Source organism: Erythrolamprus reginae, chromosome 2 (genome assembly GCF_031021105.1).
Source record: "Erythrolamprus reginae isolate rEryReg1 chromosome 2, rEryReg1.hap1, whole genome shotgun sequence".
In the NCBI taxonomy this organism is placed as follows: domain Eukaryota; kingdom Metazoa; phylum Chordata; class Lepidosauria; order Squamata; family Dipsadidae; genus Erythrolamprus; species Erythrolamprus reginae.
In genome coordinates, this window is record NC_091951.1 from 226,821,421 (window position 1) to 226,840,541 (window position 19,121).

The 19,121-nt window shown below is 42.5% G+C and overlaps 1 protein-coding gene across 1 annotated transcript; it reads right to left on the bottom strand.

Moving 5' to 3' along the window:
• Window positions 1-12,302: 12,302 nt before the first annotated feature.
• LRRC14B (leucine rich repeat containing 14B) lies at window positions 12,303-15,489 on the bottom strand. Its single transcript, XM_070736183.1, has 2 exons — window positions 14,585-15,489; window positions 12,303-12,948 (listed from the first exon to the last, which is right to left on the bottom strand). The coding sequence occupies exons 1-2, from the start codon at window positions 15,487-15,489 to the stop codon at window positions 12,303-12,305; spliced, it is 1,551 nt and encodes a 516-aa protein (XP_070592284.1).
• Between the last annotated feature and the right edge of the window lie 3,632 nt (window positions 15,490-19,121).

Below are 19,121 nucleotides of genomic sequence, written 5' to 3' on the forward strand. Positions count from 1 at the left end.
CCTTTCACACAAAAAAAATTAAACCCTGCCACTACAAAAAGGTACACTTGTTTGACAGGTTAATAATATGAGTCATTTTGTTAAATCTTTTGGTCAAGTATGTTTATTACTATAGTGCAAATATGACATCATAAAGGAAAGCACAGTGAACTATAAACATATACAAATATTCTCTAGACAACACAACATATAACAAATGATACTCTTGCAAAGTAAAAGGTAGTAATGGCAGGTGCTTTTTGTTCTCCATACATATTTAAGCATGATGCCAGCAACTTCATGAGAGTTTAGGGATAACCCACTGTATTTTAATTCATTTATTAATTATTATTTAGCATATAGCAATAGCTTTGGGGATGGTGTGATTATCCACTGACTGAGCTACTTTGTTAGGCAGGTATATGTATACACATTTATCACATGAATACAAATGCAAAACTTGACTACTTCCCAATTAGATCATTTTGGTTGAACAAATAAAGTCATCAGCTTTTAATTAAAATCAATATGCCTCTGTCTTCTATTTTACACAAAGATTTCCACAAGCAAATTGCAAAAAAACAGTAACAAGGCAACAAAACACCCAATCAGTAAGAGAAACATTATTGGAAGTATTTAAAACTGGGTCACATATTCCAGCTATATATGATACATTTTTTAAAAAATCCTTTTATAAAATACTGCAACCACACTATCAGAGTTGCCAGCCAGAGGGTATGGAATCTACGGAGAGGGGCGGCATACAAATCTAATAAATAAATAAATTTCCTTTAAATAGCTTGTTCCTTTCATCAGTTACACCTTGCTACAATATTTCAGCAATGAACAGTCTAGCATCATAATTTACTAGCAATACTTTACATTGCTATATTACATGACATAGTGCACTACGCACCAGAACCAACTATGTCTAGTATTTTACATTGATTATTTATACCACTTTCAGTACTATTAAATAACAGCATAAAGCCTATGTTGACGACTCAGCTACCTGACCAAATTCATTGTAATTACACACCAAGAGAACATTGGCATGCAAAAAAAGAGGAGAGAAAACCCCTCAAGTTTAATCACCCATGTCTAGGAAAGACTTGAAAGCCTGAAACACCGGTGCTCCCGGTCTAATGCGACACAGCATTGACACTGAGTAAGGCTCTTGAAGCTATTTATCTGCATGTACTCAAGAAGTACTCGTGAAAGCTACAACCGGGCAGGCATCATGGAGCAGCCTTTTGACACCCGCTAGTTGATGCTCTCCCCCTATAATATGGCATTGCAAAGGGCGCCCGCTCCAACTTTTAAGGAGCTCAAGGAAGGAACGAAGGAAGGAAGGGAGGGAGGGAAGGAGGGAGGGAGGGAGAGAGGGAAAGAAGGAAGGAAGGGAAGGAGGGAGAGAGAAGGAAGGAAGAAGGGAGGGAGGGAGGGAAAGAAGGGAGGGAGGGAAAGAAGGGAGGGAGGGAAAGAAGGGAGGGAGGGAGGAGGGAGGGAAAGAAGGAAGGAGGGAGGGAGGGAAAGGGAAAAAAGGAAGGAGGGAAGGAGGGAGGGAGAGAGAAGGAAGGAGGGAAGGAGGGAAAGAAGGAAGGGAAGGAGGGAGGGAGGGAAAGAAGGGAAGGAGGGAGGGAGGGAAGGAGAGAGGGAGAGGAAAAGAAGGAAGGAAGGAAGGAAGGAAGGAAGGAAGGAAGGAAGGAAGGAAGGAAGGAGCCAGGCCCATTTCAGCAACGCCTAACCCTCTCCGGTGGATCTCCTCCCGTGGATCACTGAGGGAATCAAACTCCCCCGACCCCTTTCTATCAAGTTCGCAGCACCCACGCCTGTCTATTCCGTGCAGTTGCTCTTCCTCCTGATGGTGGAGAAGCCCGGTAGTAAAATACGGTGTATGCCACGGTGCTTGCCTTGGCCACTAAAGAGACCAAAGAGACTATGCATAAACTGCCGGTGGTCCCGCCACTCCTCCCCCCCCCTGGATTTCCTCCCCCCCCCCCCCCCGATTTCCCCTTATTCCCCCTGCAAACAGCGGGAAGGGATTTGGCTTCTCACCTCCCGCTCACCGCCTGCTGGTTCCTGGCCGTACTTGTCCTCTTCTGATGCCGGCTGTTCTCTCTCCGGTGCCCGGGCTAGGCGGCTCAGGGGACGGCACGGCGCTTTCCCCTGGGCCCCAGTCCAGCCCGGTCTTCACGCTGGGGAGGAGCCAATTCAGATGGGCGCAGAGGCATAACTGCCATGCACTTTGAAAGTGCCGCGCTCAGCAGGGGCGGGGGGGAGGAGCCACGGCGGGTGCGAAAGTGCTGTGCTAAGATCTCACATTGCCGGTCTTCAATCGCCGGGCCCCCCTCATGGCCAGGCCCCTAACGCCACTACCGGTAGTACTGCCCTATCGGCGGCCCTGGTTGACAGGTGTCCTCTATTCACACAACACTGGGGCAAGTTAGCTGGATAGTTTTGGCCAGAAACTAACATTCATCTGAAGGTATACCTAAATATTTCCAGGATCCCCTACAGTGCAGCAAATTTTCAGTATAATTGGCAAGAAAGGGTTACCTGTAGATATCCAATTGTTTGTTTGTTTGACTTCTATGCTACCCAATCCTGAAGGACTCAGGGCGGCTTACAATAATAATATAAAAAGAAATAGAAATAGATACAAAACAATAAAAAGAAGTCGCATATAATCTAAAACTATAAAACCCTGTATTAAAAGAAACCCATTGATTATAAAGCAGTCATAATCCCATACATACATACCATTCATACAGTGTGGCCCTGTCAGTTGTTAGTTTATGGCTCCCCAGGCCTGCTGGCAAAGCGAGGTCTTTGTGGCCCTACAGAAGGCCATTAGGGTGGGAGCAGTACGGACATCAGGAGGTAGTTGGTTTCCATTCAGAAAGTCCCTATGTGAACTTATTTCACAAACCCTGTAACCAATGTAATGCCTACACAAGTATGTGTAAGTCAAGGTGTCAAACTCACAGCACGCAGGCTGGATGCTTCACGCTCTGGCCATGCCCACGGCCAGTTTAACAAAGGGGGAAAGGTTGCAATACGTCACGTGACACGACTGTGACGCCACAAGTTTGACACCCCTGGTAAAAGTGAAGGTGAAGATGATGTCATTGCCACATGGTAAGTCTTCCTTCACATAATGCCACCTCCTAACATTCAGAAGAATGCTATTTTTTTCTAAAATATTATAAAGAAGACATTTTGCATTAGAGCCTGATCTGACTACTGAAGCAAGCACATGTTGCTTTAGTTGACTCCCTCAGAGTTAAATCAAAGTGTAATACAAGATTCTTTTCAAATTACACTTCATGTCTGCATTAAATTACATGGTATGCATCCTTGGATTCAATTTGTAATGCTTTAGTTATTTAGCCTAAAACTACAAGCTCCATAATTGCAAAATCAATAGCTCACTAGTGCTGACTTTACAGTCTAATCAAGTGTGAAGTTCAACCGCTTCTGTGATAAAAGTAACTCAGCTCCTGGGACAATAGCTGGAAAATACTATTTATCCTGATAACCATTCCAATAACCATTCCAATTCCCCTAGTGCCTTTCTCTTTATGAGTATCACATCTAACGCTGAATTTTTCTCCAAATAAAAGCAACGAAGACTCACCTGAAGTGGAAATGGAGAAAGTTTCAGATCTATGCAAATCAGAATTCTAATAGGGGGGGATCTACAGCAATGTTTCTTAACTCTGACAACTTTAACATGTGTAGATCAGTGGTGGGTTGTAACTTATCTTGCTACCGATTTGCTTCCTCCCACGCCACATGGCTGCGGCTTTTGGGCACGTGTGTGCTTTGCATGCACGCATATGCAGTGCAAAAACCCCCACCCACCCCTCAATAAAGTGAAAAACAAGATAGCGATGCCTGCAGAATGTCAGAAACTTGGCTTCTGAGCATGTGCAGAAATTAAAAAAACTGGAAAAATATCCAGAAAATAAATTCCTCTCCCCCCAAAAAAAGATGGCAGTGCCCACAGACAGGCACCGACCAATTCTGTTCCGTGATGACATTGTGATGTCATCAGCAGGTGACTACCAGCTTGGGTGAACCAGTCCGAACCCACCCTTGGCTTAGACTCCAATTCCCAGAATTCTCCAGCCAGCTTGCTTGTTCTCCAGACTTAAACTTGTCAAGGCTGATAATCCGAGGTGTAGAGTGAAAATGTAGCACTCTATACCAGGGGTCCAACCCCGAGGGTGTGACCCACTACCGGCCCATGGCCCATTCGGAACCTGGTTCCCCTTTCCCCCTGCTCCAGCTGGACTGCTAAGCTGCCTGCACTTAATGCTCCAAAAGCAAAGCAGTGAGAACAGAGGCTGAGTGGGTTGAGCGTGCCCTGCTCAACTTGGCTGACTCACTGAGGTTGTCCAGTGGACGCACGATCCAATTGTGGAGAGTCCGGCAGCCTCGGTGAGTCTGAAGGGGCACAAGGCTGCCCCAAAGGATTCTCTTTTCTGCACCAAAAGCGCTTGCAAATGGTCAAAAGTCTTCAGGGGCGCCATCTCGCACTACTTCAGGTCTTCTGCCCCTTTGCAAAAGATTTTGGTAATGAGAACCACCCTCTAAAGTCTTTTCTTTCCTCTTGCGTGAGGGAAGCTGTGCACATGCATATGCATGTCTGGGCCACTGCTTGTGCAGCCCGGTGCCCCTCTCCTATCCCCAGCCGGATCACAAAGCTGTAAATGGGGCCGCTGCTCCATAAGAGCAGAAGTGCCGTTAGTGAGGAAGTTCGAGGATGTAAAATGTTTGCAGATCGTTACTTAGTGAATAAGAAATAAAAAGCCTCGGTGGCACAGTGGTTAGAGTGCACTACTGCAAGCTACTTCTGCTGATCACTGGCTGCCAGCAGTTTGGTAGATCGAATCTCAGTAGGCTCAAGGTTGACTCAGCCTTCCATCCTTCCAAGGTCGGTACAATGAGGATTGTTGAGGGCAATAGGCTTACTCTCTGTTGAACTGCTCAGAGAGGGCTGTAAAGCACTGTGAAGCGGTATATAAATCTAAATGCTAAGTCTAATGCTATTGCTATTGCTAAAAAGAAAAGTATCTGAAAAAGAATTGGAAAGCATCCATTTGAAATGGATGTGGGGAAAAAAACATCAGCCATAACATCTTTATGGAAAAGTAATATACTAAATGTAAAAGCTGCATAATCAGAGTTCATTTCTCTTCATTTGTGGATATTACTTTTGATTATGGACAGGGAACCAATAATCTGTGTTTTAATTTAATGTCCACACTAAATTCTATTTCACTGCTGTGTGTGTGTTTGTATGCCTATTGTATTACATATTCAATGAGCCATAACAAATGTCTATGTCTATGACTTTATTTAGGATTAAATGATGACTCAGAGAACAATGCAGTTTATAATCAGATCCCTGTACAGGGTGACCTGCTTTATATGCAGTGCTTTTTGTTAAGAAAGTGAGTAAAGGCATAATTAAGAATAATGTTCCCTTTGTTCAAAAGTAATTGATTCAAACACACATTTTGTAAACTATAAGCAGGGTACTTTAAATTTGGAAAAAAACATTTTGATTCTCTGGAACTTAGCATTATTTCAGATATTAACAGTTCATTAGCTCCCCTGCAGAGCTCCACACACCCGGTTCTTATCATCTCCTGCATTCTGGTTTTCCTGTCTGAACATAAGATGCTTTGGATCAGAGATTTATATCTCGTCTTTCTTGACCCTCTTGCTTGAAAGTTTGAAAATCTCTTTTTAAGGGGTGGCGGTGGACCCATTCCACTGTACATTTGGGGAGGGTCAAAGGTCAAATAAGGCAGCACTATAGAGGAGAATCTGTACCTGATGTTGGAAGAAATGTCCACCTGGGGTCAGTTCCAAGTGGGATGAAAGATTCTGGAAATATGGAGGCTGATTAGATAGATGGTTTAATGGTGGACAGGATCTGCGGAGAGGGGCGGCATGCAAATCTAAATAATAAATAAATAAATAAATAAATAAATAAATAAATAAATAAATAAATCACATGGGTTGAAATCCTGGGTAGCTGATCACACGGAATGGGACTGTTCGCTTCCTAAGCATGGCCCCGCCTGATTGGTCCCCAGTGTTCTGCCCCCAAACATTGGCCGCTGCCTTTTCTCCTTGGCTGAAATGGCCCTAGCTCTTCGGCCCAGCCCTTCTGTTACAGCCCTTTCCGTCCCACCCCTTCGGCCCAATCCATTCGCCGAGTGGGCCCAAAACTCCATTCACCTTGGGCTTTTGGGTGCATGGGACACTTTGCCGCCAGCCAATCAGAGGAGCAAGAATCCCACTCCTTTCTCCTTCATTCCTTCTTTTCCATTCCCCTCCACTCTGGCTGCGTGTGTGTGTTTGCATGAGGGGGTGCAGCTTTTTTCTTAATTCCTTCTTCCCATTTGCCATGCCCCTGGTTTATTTGCTTGTTTATTAATGTTATTAGTATGATTAGTTAGGTCCCACAGAGTTGGCCTTCTCCGTGTCCCATCGATGAAACAATGTCATCTGGCGGGACCCAGGGGAAGAGCCTTCTCTGTGGTGGCCCCGACCCTCTGGAATCAACTTCCCCCGGAGATTAGGATTGCCCCCACCCTCCTTGCCTTTCGCAAACTCCTTAAAACCCACCTCTGTCATCAGGCATTGGGAAATTGATTTCCTTGGACCGTTTTTATTTTATGCATGGTTTGTGTGAGACGTATGATTGCTTTTTATATGAAGGGGTTTAAATTCTTTTAAATATTGGATTTGTACTATTTTTATTTTTGTGAGATGCCCCGAGTCTTCAGAGACGGGCGGCATACAAATCTAATAATAATAATTATTATTTATTAGATTTGTATGCCGCCCCTCTCCGTAGACTCGGGGCGGCTAATAAATAATAATAATAATAATAACAATCCACCAGCAAAGGAGATTAGAGAGAGAGAGGCCCACATAAATACATACACGCAACCGCTACATTTTCAAAATGACTCGTGGCCTGTAGGGGAATGCACTTTTTTCTGGTATAAGATTCTTTATTTTTTCTCCACCATAAAGTAAAACAATATATAGTTATAAACACAACAACAATGCTTAAAATCAGTCATATACAAACTCTTATTTTCTCATTACTCCCTCAATGGAGGCTCTTATCTCTCCCCATGTAAAATTTTCTGTTAATTTTATACAATGTTAGCAATTCTTAAAATTCTAAATCAAAATGCACTTGAGGTTAATTTCTCTCGCTCATTCGCTCTCTGGTGGCAAAGTGTCCTGTGTGCCCCAAAGCCCGGGGTGAATGGGGTTTGGGGCCTGTTCGGAGAAAGGCTGTGAAGAAGGGTGTGTGACGGGAGGGGCTGGGACAGAAGGGCTGGGACAAAGAGCTAGGGCCATTTCAGCCAAGAAGAAAAGGCAGTGCCCAATGTTTGGGGGCAGAACACTGGGGGCCAACCAGCGCAGCCAAGCGGAGAAGGCAAACAGTCAAAGACCCCTGACCATATGGAGTGGAGAGTGAGATATATTTATATCAGTAGTGGGTTCTAAAACCATTTACTATCAGTTCACTCAGGCGCGCAATGCTTCTACACATGCACAGAAGCGTCCCAGGTTGGTGGGCAAAGCCTCCCGCTACCGCCACTCCCGGTTCTTAGAACCGGGCCGAATTGGGAGCAATCCATCACTGATTTATCCTCTCTCTTGGGCTTTGAACTTGCTTCCTGTTCCTGTGAAAGAAATGTATTTTGATTAGACTCCCATGGGTCCATGCAGGTGTAACTTTGTGGGTTGTCTTGAGTCCCAGGCTTGGTTGAATCTTGCTGGGTGATGTAATCTTCCCAGGCGCCATGTGGTGAGATGGGTAGAAAGCTACCCTATTATATCCTGAGGATGAAGGTCTGTTGTTTTGTAGATAGGATGACCCAGTCTTTCTGGGGCTATTAACAAAGTGGGGGCTGCTTTCCAAGAACATGTTTTTCCTTTTTTTATCGGGGAGGTATAATATTTTGCCTTTTTAATATTTCCTAGAATATCATTCTTCTGGAAGAAGGGTGGGTGCTAACTTTCTACACTCACATGCTGGTTAAACAAGATTTTATCTCCTAGAAAAAAATTTCTAGGATTTAGAAGGATTTCCCCTTCTAAAATCCTTTAGAAAGGTGGTGGGTTCATGCCATCCAGGGCTTACATTGCACTACTTCCTTCATAATCGTGGGAAAGTCTCCACTTTGATTTTCAGAAATTATAAACAGAGTCTTGATGAGTGCAGGGGGGTGGGAAATCGTTAGTAAAGTTGGAGACCTCAAGTGACCTGTGCTTTCAGGTTGTCCACTCGGGTATTCTTCATACTTTGTAAACTTGTCAGGCTTGAAAAACTCTGCACTAGAGCTGTACAGAGACCTTGTACTGTGTATTAGTGTGCTGCAGGTGAAGCTTACCTGTAATTCCCAGACAGGCAGGGAAGAAAAGGAAGTGGAGTGATATACTGAAGTCACCTTTGACGAACTCTTTGCCCTGATCAGCAAATTATTTTTCTTTCTATGTTTTGTGTAGGGTCTCACTCTCCCTTTCTGTTCCTCCTTCCCCTGATAGTTCTAGAATTACCACCAAAACCTGAGCCCAAAATTTGCATTACTAACCAAGATTGTTGTTAAGTGAGTTTTGCTTTACTTTACAACCTTTCTTGGTGAGAGTGGTTAATTAGTAACACAGTTACACAGTTCTTAAGTAAATCTGCCTTCCGCCTTGACTTTGCTTGTCAGAAGGTCGCAAAATGTAAACATGTGATGACCCTGGGGCGGCATACAAATCTAATAAATAATAATAATAATAATAATAATAATAATAATAATAATAATAATAATAATAATAATAATAATACTGGTGGGATCATAAGCCTGAAAAAGTGGTCAAAAATGAGCAAGCAAAACTACTGTGGGACTTCCAACTTCAGACTGACCGAATTCTGAAGCATAACACACCAGACATTGTGATCATGAGAAAAAGAAAGTAGGGATCATCGACATCGCAATTCCAGGAGACAGCAGAATTGAGGAGAAGCAGCTAGAGAAATTAGTGAAATACGAAGATCTAAAAATCGAGCTGCAACGACTCTGGCATAAGCCAGTGAAAGTGGTCCCAGTGGTACTTGGCACGCTGGGCGCAGTACCAAAGGATCTCAGCGGACATTTGAAAACCATTGGAATTGACAAAATCTCCATCTGTCAATTGCAAAAGGCCGCTTTACTGGGATCAGCAAACATAATTCGCAGCTACATCACGCAGTCCTAGGTGCTTGGGAAGCGCCCGACTGGTGATAAAATACAAAATCCAGCATAGTGATCTCATTTGCTGTGTTGTACTGACATAATAACAACAACAACAACAACAATAATAATAATAGTAATAATAATAATAATAATAATAATAATAATAATAATAATAATAATAATTGCAAACATCATATATATATTCCAGTTATCAAGTGGCCAAATTTTGCCCCTGGGGTTGCTTCAATGGTCATTAAGTGTGACAAAGGATCATCTGTTTTTTGAGGTGCCATTGTAACTTTCACTAAATGAATCGTTGTAAATCAAGGACTACCTGTACTTTCCATCCCTCCTTCCCAAAGGTGAGGAAGGAGAATGGGAGTACCTCATTTTTACTTTCTCAAGGCCCACCTGTTGTTACAGCTCAGAAGTAAGGTGGAAGAGGGAAATCTACAGGTAGTAGTCCTCGAGTTATGTACAGGTAGTCCTCCAGTTATGACCACAATTGAGGCCCAAAATTTATGTTGCGTGAATTTGGCAAGGGACGGATTGCCATCACTGCCGCTACTGGTGCGCTGCACATGCAGCTTCAGTTCTCTTGCATGTGCATGCGTGTCCCAGTGTGGTTTTGCTTCTGTGCATGCACAGGAAGCAAAAATGCACTGAAATCCCATGAGGGGATGCGTGGGAGAAAGAGATTTCGGTGATTTTTTATTTCTGCACATGTTCAAAAGCAAAAAATCACCGAAACTTCTCTCGTGGGTGTGTCCCCTCATGAGATTTTGCTTCTGCACATGCACACAAAGCAAAAAAATGCTGGGACACGTGCTCACACAAGATAACCGAAGCTTCACGCAGTGCACCATGCACTAGCGGTGCGCCGTCCTCTACTGTACTGGAGTTTGGCCCATTTTATGAGTTTTCTTGCCACAGTTGTTAAGGGAATCATTGTACTTGTGAATTGAATCTGGTTTCGCCATTGACTTTGCTTGTCAGAGGTCACAAAAGGTGGCTCACATGACCCTGGGACACAGGAAAGGTCATAAATATGAACCAGTCGCTAAGTATCTGAATTTTGATCATGTGACCATGGGGAGGCTATAATGGTCGTAAATGTTAAAAGTCAAAAGTCTAATTTTTCAGTGCCATTGTAACTTTGATTGGTCACTAAATGAATTATTGTAAGTTGACAACTACCTGTATTTCCCTTTTGGGTTCAGAATCCGGCAGATAAAGTGCTTGAGAATGAGAAGCTAAGTAGAAAAATAAGAATTCTAAGAGAAAAACTCACTTCAATACACGTGTTATTTCCCTGTAATTATTATCAAATATATAGTCAATCAAAATCAGGCAAAAATACATATATTCTATATTTTTTGTGTATACTCAGCCTTATGCTGCAGTTAACATCTGATATACCAAGAAAAACATTAAAGGCTGATAGTCACTTCTCTAATTCATATCCGTATAGAAATTGTTTATTTAATCGCTTTTTCTTGGACAAACTGGGTTGATTGGATTGTGTAAGATAAAATATCTATTCCACAAATTTAAAAGGAAAGAGGCCGGTAGGAATATTTTGCCTTAACATTGAGTGCATAGACATTGTGAAAACTCAGGTTGGCTCATGATATTAAAATAGTAGGTAGCAGAGGTGGGTTCAGACCGGTTCACCCAAACTGATAGTGGCCTGCTGGTGACATCACAATGATGTCACAGAACCGATTCAGTCCGTGGGTACTGCCATCTTTTTTTAAAAAAATGTTTTGTTTTGTTTTTTAATTCTTCTGAACATGCGCAAAAGCCAAGTTTCCGGCACTGTGCATGCTTTGTCATCTTGTTTCTGGCTTTTAATTTTTTAAATTTTTTTGATCTTTTGCCACTGTGCATGCACATGAACCAGCAGCGAAGTAAGTTAGAACCTACCCTGAGAAGTACCATACAGTATATTGAAACATTCTGAAACAACCATCTATTTAACATCCATATCTGATATTTTATTTGCCAATGGGAGCTTCAATTTCTTGCAAAAAGAATCTATAAACATAAATGAGGAAGGATGCAACGTGGGTTGCAGTTTTGCATTTACTGCATTGGGGCCTGCTCTGAAATTCACTAAATGGAGGCCTGCCCAGCATTCTATTGTGTAATAGAGTATCAATATGTCTATGCATACTTTTTTTAAATATACATTGTGATTTATCTTATTTTTTGTATGTATGTCTGAATTTTCTCAAGAAATAAAATGCTGAAAGGTCAAACCAATGTAAAAAGGGATGGTTATTGTTGTGGTTCCGTCTGAGGCCCCTCCGGGAACGGCTGACCTTCTGTCGGTTTCCAGCTCAGAGGGAGAGGCTGAGGAACAGGAGGTGCAGACAGACGAGGAGGAGGAATCCCAGGCTGAAGAAGAGGGAGGACAGCCAGAGTCCCACCAGGGGGAGCTCTCCCCAGCAAGCAGCCTGGATTCCTTAGAGGAAAGTGCACAAGCCATAATTGATCTGCGACAACGAAGAGCTACTCAGAGACGGAATCAATTGGCTAAATACTTTCAGCATTAAAGTGGCAACAGCTGGGTTTGGGTGTGGTGCTCTTGGGAAAGGCTAAAAGGCAGACCCACCCTTCCTGGCTTGTGGAGTTTTATCTTTGAGAGTCGTGGGACCTGACTGTGAACTTTGGCGTCTTGGAATCCTGTTTTGTGCCTTTGACTATTGAAACCTTGGGGGGGGGGGGGGGGGGGTGCCAGCAAGAAGCTTGCTGTATTGTCTGGACATCAGGACCCTGCTGTACCGTATTATATCCTGTCTGTTGGGAAGAACAGGTTTTCCTCTGTGCTTATTTTTTCCAGTTATAAAATACTTTTGGCTTTTACCAGAGTGTCTGGCTGTTTTTTCCAGTTGGTGTTGAGGTCTGGGGGAACCCAGACAGAACAGTTATAGAACAACTATGGGAGATCCTTCAGGGGACCACGATATCAGTTTGAGGGTATCACAACCCCTTTTCAATTCTCCATATGTGCTCTTTTTTTTTTTGCATATACTTGTCCAGCTTCAAATGTCAGCTCATTTCCTTAAGGGCCATGCTGAAATTGTTTATGGCATCTTGGAATGACCTCAACAAAGAAATTCCTAGTTCGTTTCCTGTTTCCTGAACTGCAGCATCATACCCTCCGTAGAGGGGAGTAGAAGCCTTGATGTCTTCCCGCTTGGCTTCCAATAAAATCATGTGAAGATCTTCGACTATTGTCTCATATTTCTGGTGGTCAAATTTCAAAAGGTCACTTTCGCCAATTGGATAACTGATGTTGTTTGCATAGCAATCTCTCGGAACTGGAAATTCGATGTATTTCAGCCTTGGAAAATCAATGAAAATGTTGAAAAGGCATTTCAAGGCTCGAGAAGATAGAGGGTTTCCAAGGAACTTCAGCTCCTCTAATTTCCGACAAGGAACCAATCCTAAAATCAGCATGTTGATATGAGTGTCCTGAATGTTGCATTCCTCAAGTGTGAGGCTTTTGAGTGTATAAGATGAATGGTTCAGGAGTTTGAAGAAGGTTGATGGGTACAAATCAGCCACATCGTGTCCACTGATATCAAGAGCTTCTAGTTTTTCAGAATGCAGGCTGTTGGCTAAATAGGCCATGTCAAGGTGGTTCAGCGAACAGTTAGAAACATCCAGCATTTTCAGCGGTGTCTTCAAAGGACTGGAAAGTTCAATAAAACCACAAATCCAATAATTGTACTAATCCATTCTACAGCTTTTAAAAACAAGATAAATAAACATGCATAGACTAGCCTCTGTAACACAAGAATGGAAAATGGCTCTAGCATCAATTTTTTTAAAGGGTCCAAAGGGTCCAAATTGTTGCCTAGTATGGAAAGTATAGCTCACTTAATTAAGTAAATTTGTGGAAAAGTAGTATTAAACAATAGAATGGCTATTTGGGCACATGGCAAAATCTTGCTAATTCTTTAGCATAGTTTATGCACAGGTAATTCCTGCCACACTAATTTTTTAGGGACATTTGAAAGTTTCATCAAGCAAGTGGGTGCGATTCATTTGCTAAACATTGTTTATTTGGCATTCCAAGAAGCTTTTAATAAAGTGTCTCATCAAAGACTCTGAGCAAATTTAGCAGCCATCAGATAAGAGGAGAAGTCCTCTTATAGATTGGTGGCTGATTGAAGTACAGGAAGAAGAAAGTAGAAATAAATTAGTTTCCATTCACACAGAGTCGTGATGTAAACAGAACATTTGTATTGAGGCTGAGACGTTTTATTTTCAAGTATTTAAGCATTTCAGAAAGAGTAGGGCTGAACAGCGGAAGGGTTGAACCAGGAAATGATATACCAAATTATTTAAAAGGCCCACAAAATTGATGAAAATGTTGATTCAGGGTACTTCATTACCAAATGACAATGTCTAACAGTCAATCAGCTGACACAAAGCTCAAATAATATAACATTACTGAACACAGATACTTCCCCTTTGCCAAATCTAGCAAGCTACAAACATGAGATTCCCAAATAGCCATGCCCTTCTTGTCCATAAAGACCTTATTAAGGACAGGAAGTGGATTAAAAAAAATTAAATCTACAAATTAGATCTTCTTGTAATTACAATTGAGATATTATTTGCATATGTAAAATACAAATATTTTCTATAGAAGGAGACTTTCCTTTGGTTCCATCATTTACGACTTGAATAGACCCCAAATAAAACTTTCCCCAAACCGCTACATTTTTAAAGTCATAATTACAGATTGGTCTTACACACATGGAATGAAGCCAGGTTTAATTCCTTTTCAGTGGAGATATACATATGTTTATATATGTTCTGTAAACCGAAGGAAAGGGGAAAACAATCGAAGAATTGAAAAGAGGCACTGTTGCTTATAGTAATGTAACCTGTGTCTACTGGATATCTACTGCTCAGAATATTAACTGTTAACCCCAAAGTATAAAATGTCTCATACACTGCAGATTAAAAACCTTTCAGCAGAATATTTTATCTGGAAAATCCCCATGGGCGCATTTCATTGGCCCGAGCCACTGAAAATCTGACTTCATATCTCTTAGCTAGAGTGTCTAGGCAACAATTTGAGCCAGCTGGTTTCTGTCAGATTCAATTCCTTTCCAAGTAAGACAGGAATAAAATGGAACCATCCTGGTGAGTGAGTGACTTGTTATCAATTAAACAGCAACATGCAATTGCTGTTCTCCTTCACCATGCCTTCCTTCCAGCAACTGGAGTTGCAGTGATACCTTATCCTTTCTTCATGCATTTCCAACTGCCTGGCACTTTGACACACCAGCAAAAGCAATCTGGAATGCAATTACCTGAGCAGTTTACGGAGCCTTCCGGTGAGAATGGAAAATGCCAGGCTCAGCTCTGTCAGCTGAGTCATTTGACTCATCTTTTCCCCAATTCCTGAGAGAATGGCTTCATCCTCTGGGGTGAACCTTCTCACGTCAAACGTCCCACCTGGCAGTGTGAGAGAAGCCAGTTTGGGAAACTGGACGTTATTAAAAAGCACTTGCAAATGTTCCATATGGAACCTAACATTGTGAACTACTTCAAACCTGCCCAGGGAAGACGGCTCTGTGAGCTTTATGATATAGAAGAGCTTCCTGAGAGCCAGATTGTCCACTCGGAAGGCTTTGCAGCGGATTTTGAGTGGGCAGTGGCACCTCATTAGCAGAGCCTGGACAACTACTTCATAGCTTCGTTCAGTGACAAAGATGTCAGCAAAGACATCCACAGAGACCTCAAACACATCCGGAAGGAAGGGCAAGTTTTGCATGTCCACCAGCAAATCATAGCAGGTCCTTGAGAGCAGCTCTGTCCGGGCCCACCGTCCCATTGTTTTTCTACAAGGGCAGAGCTGAACTTCAACATCCTTTATGCCTGTTAAGTCCACAGTTTTGAGTTGTTTCGCGTAGGGTGATGAGCAATTCAAAACATAGTCCTTCAAACCAGCTAGGCAGCTGGCCAGGCACAGAGAACAGGCTCGGGTACTGATGTCTTCTGGGTGGTCATCTGTCTTTCCCAGTAACTTTCCAATATTGAATTCGGCCAGTGGCCAGTTCTCTACCAGGTCATGAATCACCTCCACCTGCTCCTGTAAGTAGCTTGCCTTAAAAAGAAGAGGGAAGAGATTGTGGGCAAGATGGCTCAGGTTCTGTCTTACCAGCTGCCCCTTGGATACCAGAACTTCAGCACTCAGAAACCGTAGCGAGTACATGGCTGCTTTGTGATTCTGTCAGTTACTCGGGATCTGTTTTTCTGATCGAGAAACCCTCTCTCTTATCATCCTCTATTTTTAGCTGCAGCTGCTGTGGTGGAGGGTGGGAGGATCTGAGAAGGCAACAGTCACATCACATGCTAAATTTAAGCGACTATTTTGGTATCAGACACACAGTACGTCTGACAACTTTAACTCCAGAGTTAGTTTCGCAGGGGGTCATTTGCATAATCTTTTGTGAACGAGAGCAAAGTCAGACCTACAGCTGGTATTTCCTTAAAAATATTTTCAGATAGTTAAAGATAATACAGTTCGGCTTTCCAAAGACAGCTTACAAAATGAATGTTTGCACTATATAAAACAGTAAGAGATTTTGAAACCATTATTTCACCTAGTCATCAAATTAAACCACTAGGAAAGGTGAGGTAAATATGTATTTACTGAGGTGTTCATGATTTTTATCTAAAGATTTAAAATTCATCATGTCATGCAACAAAGAACACAAGATGTATTGGAGCCAATCTTGGTGCTCTGAGTCTAGTGGTTCATTTCCAGCAAATGATCATGTTGTGAAGCCCCCCCAGTTTCTGATAGACTCAATGTTCAGAGATACACTGAACAATCATAGACATGTCTTAGTGCCAATTTTTTTAAAAAAATCATTCATGAAACAGCTTATTGTTCAGAGGCAAGACAGACAAGATATAAGGGTGACCAAGGCCATGCCGAGCACTGGCTGTTGGACTGACCATAGACACACCATCTCCAAATTAAGCTTTCACGTCAAGCCAAAGAGTTGTCCACAGGGAAACAAAGCTGCAATGAAACGGATCAAGCAGCTTCACTAGCACAGCAGCTTCACTAGCACAAGATCTTGACAACCAGCTCTCAGAGCTGCAATCATCTTTGCCGCCAGGCTTGGAACTTTTAATCTTCCCCCTGACCAATGAATGTTTAAGTATGAGTGTTGAATGATTGGTTTGATAGGTTTTCCTTTTTTAATTAAATTAAATGGCTGTTTTAATGTAGTATTAATTAGTAATTAATTAATTGGATTCATATTATTGTTTTGTTTCTTGTATATGCTGTGAGCCGCCCCGAGTCCTCGGAGAGGAGCGGCATACAAATCCAATTAAATAAATAAATAAATAAATAAATGACTGAATGAATGAATGAATGAATGAATAAATAAATAAATAAATAAATAAATAAATAAATAAGAGGGAAATGCTGAGAAGGACTGGGAACACTATTTGTTTGGTTTTTTTTACTTACAGTATATGCCGCCCAATTCACACAGGACTCAGGGTGACTCACACCACTTCACCCTCTGCCCTCAAAGTTCTAGGACCCTCACACAGGAAACAGCAGGACTGGTTTGATGAAAATGATGAACAGATCAAGGCCCTACTTGCTGAAAAGCACCGCCTTCACCATGCTTATCAGAATGACCCGTCATCAACAGCTAAAAAAAATGCCATCAACAATACTTGCAGGATCGTACAGAGCAAGCTTTGCAAGATGTAGGACTCCTGGGTGACTACCAGAGCAGATGAAATCCAGAAGTTTGCCGAAACAATGTTAAACGATTCTGTGAAGCCCTCAGATCCGTGTATGGACCTCAGCCCTCAGGGAGCTCCGCTCTACTGGACATAGGTGGTGCAACTCTCATCCCTGAGAAGACCCTGATGCTATAGTGTTAGGCCAAGCACTTCTAATCTGTATTGAACCGCCCATCTGCCATCAACAATGAGGCGATACTACAGTTTGGACTCCCCACCATCAAAGACTGAAACCCTACAGGCCATCAACTAGCTGTCCAGTGGCAAGGCTCCAGGATCTGATGTGATACCAGCAGAGATCTGTGGTGGTGCAGTGCTTGTTGACAAATTCATTCAACTGTTCCAGTCTTTCTGGATTGAAGGGACCATTCCTCAGGGACTGAAAGATGTGTCCATCATACACCTATACAAGAGGAAAGAGAATCGACAAGTCTGTGATAATCATAATGTCATTGCTTTCCATCACAGGCAAGATCCTTGCATGAGTGTTGCTGAACTGCCTGACTGACCACCTGGAACAGGATCTATTACCTGAAGCACAATGCTGTTTCCGCAAAAAGCATGGCACTGTGCGCATGATCTTCACAGCCCGACAGCTCCGAGAGAAGTGTCAAGAACAGAATCGTAAATTGTACACCACCTTCACGGATCTCACTAAGGCTTTTGACACTGTCAGTCATGAAGGCCTGTAGCACATCATGTCAAAATTAGGGTGCCCTTATAAATTCATCCTGATGGTACATCAATTTCATGAAGGTATGATAGCCTGTGTGCTGGACAATGGAGAAACTTCAGATGCCTTTTCCGTCACAAACGGTGTCAAGGAAGGTGCGTGTTGGCACCAACCTTATTCAGCATAATGTTTTCAGCCATGCTGTCAGATGCCTTCCAGAACAGTTCCTTGGGAGTTAGCCTGAGATACAGGACAGATGGGAAACTGTTCAACCTGCAAGGACTCCAGGATGTCACCAAGATAAAGGAGACTGTGCTACGTGACTTCCTCTTTGCTGATGACTCTGCCCCGAATGCTGGATCAGAGCAGGAAATGCAAGCCAGTGTAGATAATTTTGCAGCAGCATGCAACAACTTTAGTCTCCTTATCAACATAAAGAAGACCAAAGTGATGCATCAGCCAGCTCTGAAAGCCAAATACCAAAAGCCTACCATCACAGTAAAGGGACAAAAGCTACAAGCCATGGACCAATTTACATATCTTGGCAGCGCCCTCTCCTGTGCAGTGATAGTCAACATTAAGGCCAACTGCAGAATTGCCAAGGCTAGCTCTGCATTTGGCAGATTAATGACCAATGTGTGGAACCAACGTGGAATAAGCCTTGATACAAAGCTCAAAGTCTACCAAACAGTAGTGCTAACTACCCTGTTGTATGCCAGTGAGACTTGGATTGTATACAGGAGACATGCTAGCCAATTGAACCACTTCCATGTGACCTGCCTCCATAGAATTCTGAGGATCTGGAGGCAGGATTTATTGATTGATTGATTGATTTTGTCCAATACACAATGAGGGTTTTTAGTGGGTATACACATAGTAAAATACATAATGAAGGTTATAGAGGATAAACTCATAGTAAAATATATCTAAGAAAGAAGAGAAGAGAAGATATAGGAATAAAACATATCAATGAAGGAATAGAAGAAGAGATATAGGAATAGAAGAAAGGTATAGGAGATATAGGAGAGCAATAGGACAGGGGACGGAAGGCACTCTAGTGCACTTGTACTCGCCCCTTACTGACCTCTTAGGAATCTGGAGAGGTCAATTGTGGATAGTCTAAGGGTAAAATGTTGGGGGTTTGGGGATGACACTATGGAGTCCAGTAATGAGTTCCACGCTTCGACAACTCGGTTACTGAAGTCATATTTTTTACAGTCAAGTTTGGAGCGGTTAATATTAAGTTTAAATCTGTTGTGTGCTCTTGTGTTGTTGTGGTTGAAGCTGAAGTAGTCGCCGACAGGCAGGACGTTTCAGCATATGATCTTGTGAGAAATACTTAGATCATGCTTAAGACGTCTTAATTCTAAGCTTTCTAGGCCCAGGATTGAAAGTCT

Bases quoted from the DNA above. Each gene is read 5' to 3' on its own strand.
- LRRC14B (XM_070736183.1), bottom strand. From the start codon at position 15,489: ATGTACTCGCTACGGTTTCTGAGTGCTGAAGTTCTGGTATCCAAGGGG. The intron at 12,949-14,584 runs GTAATTGCATTC...TGAACTTTCCAG, and splicing joins AGGCTCCGTAAACTGCTCAG to TCCTTTGAAGACACCGCTGA.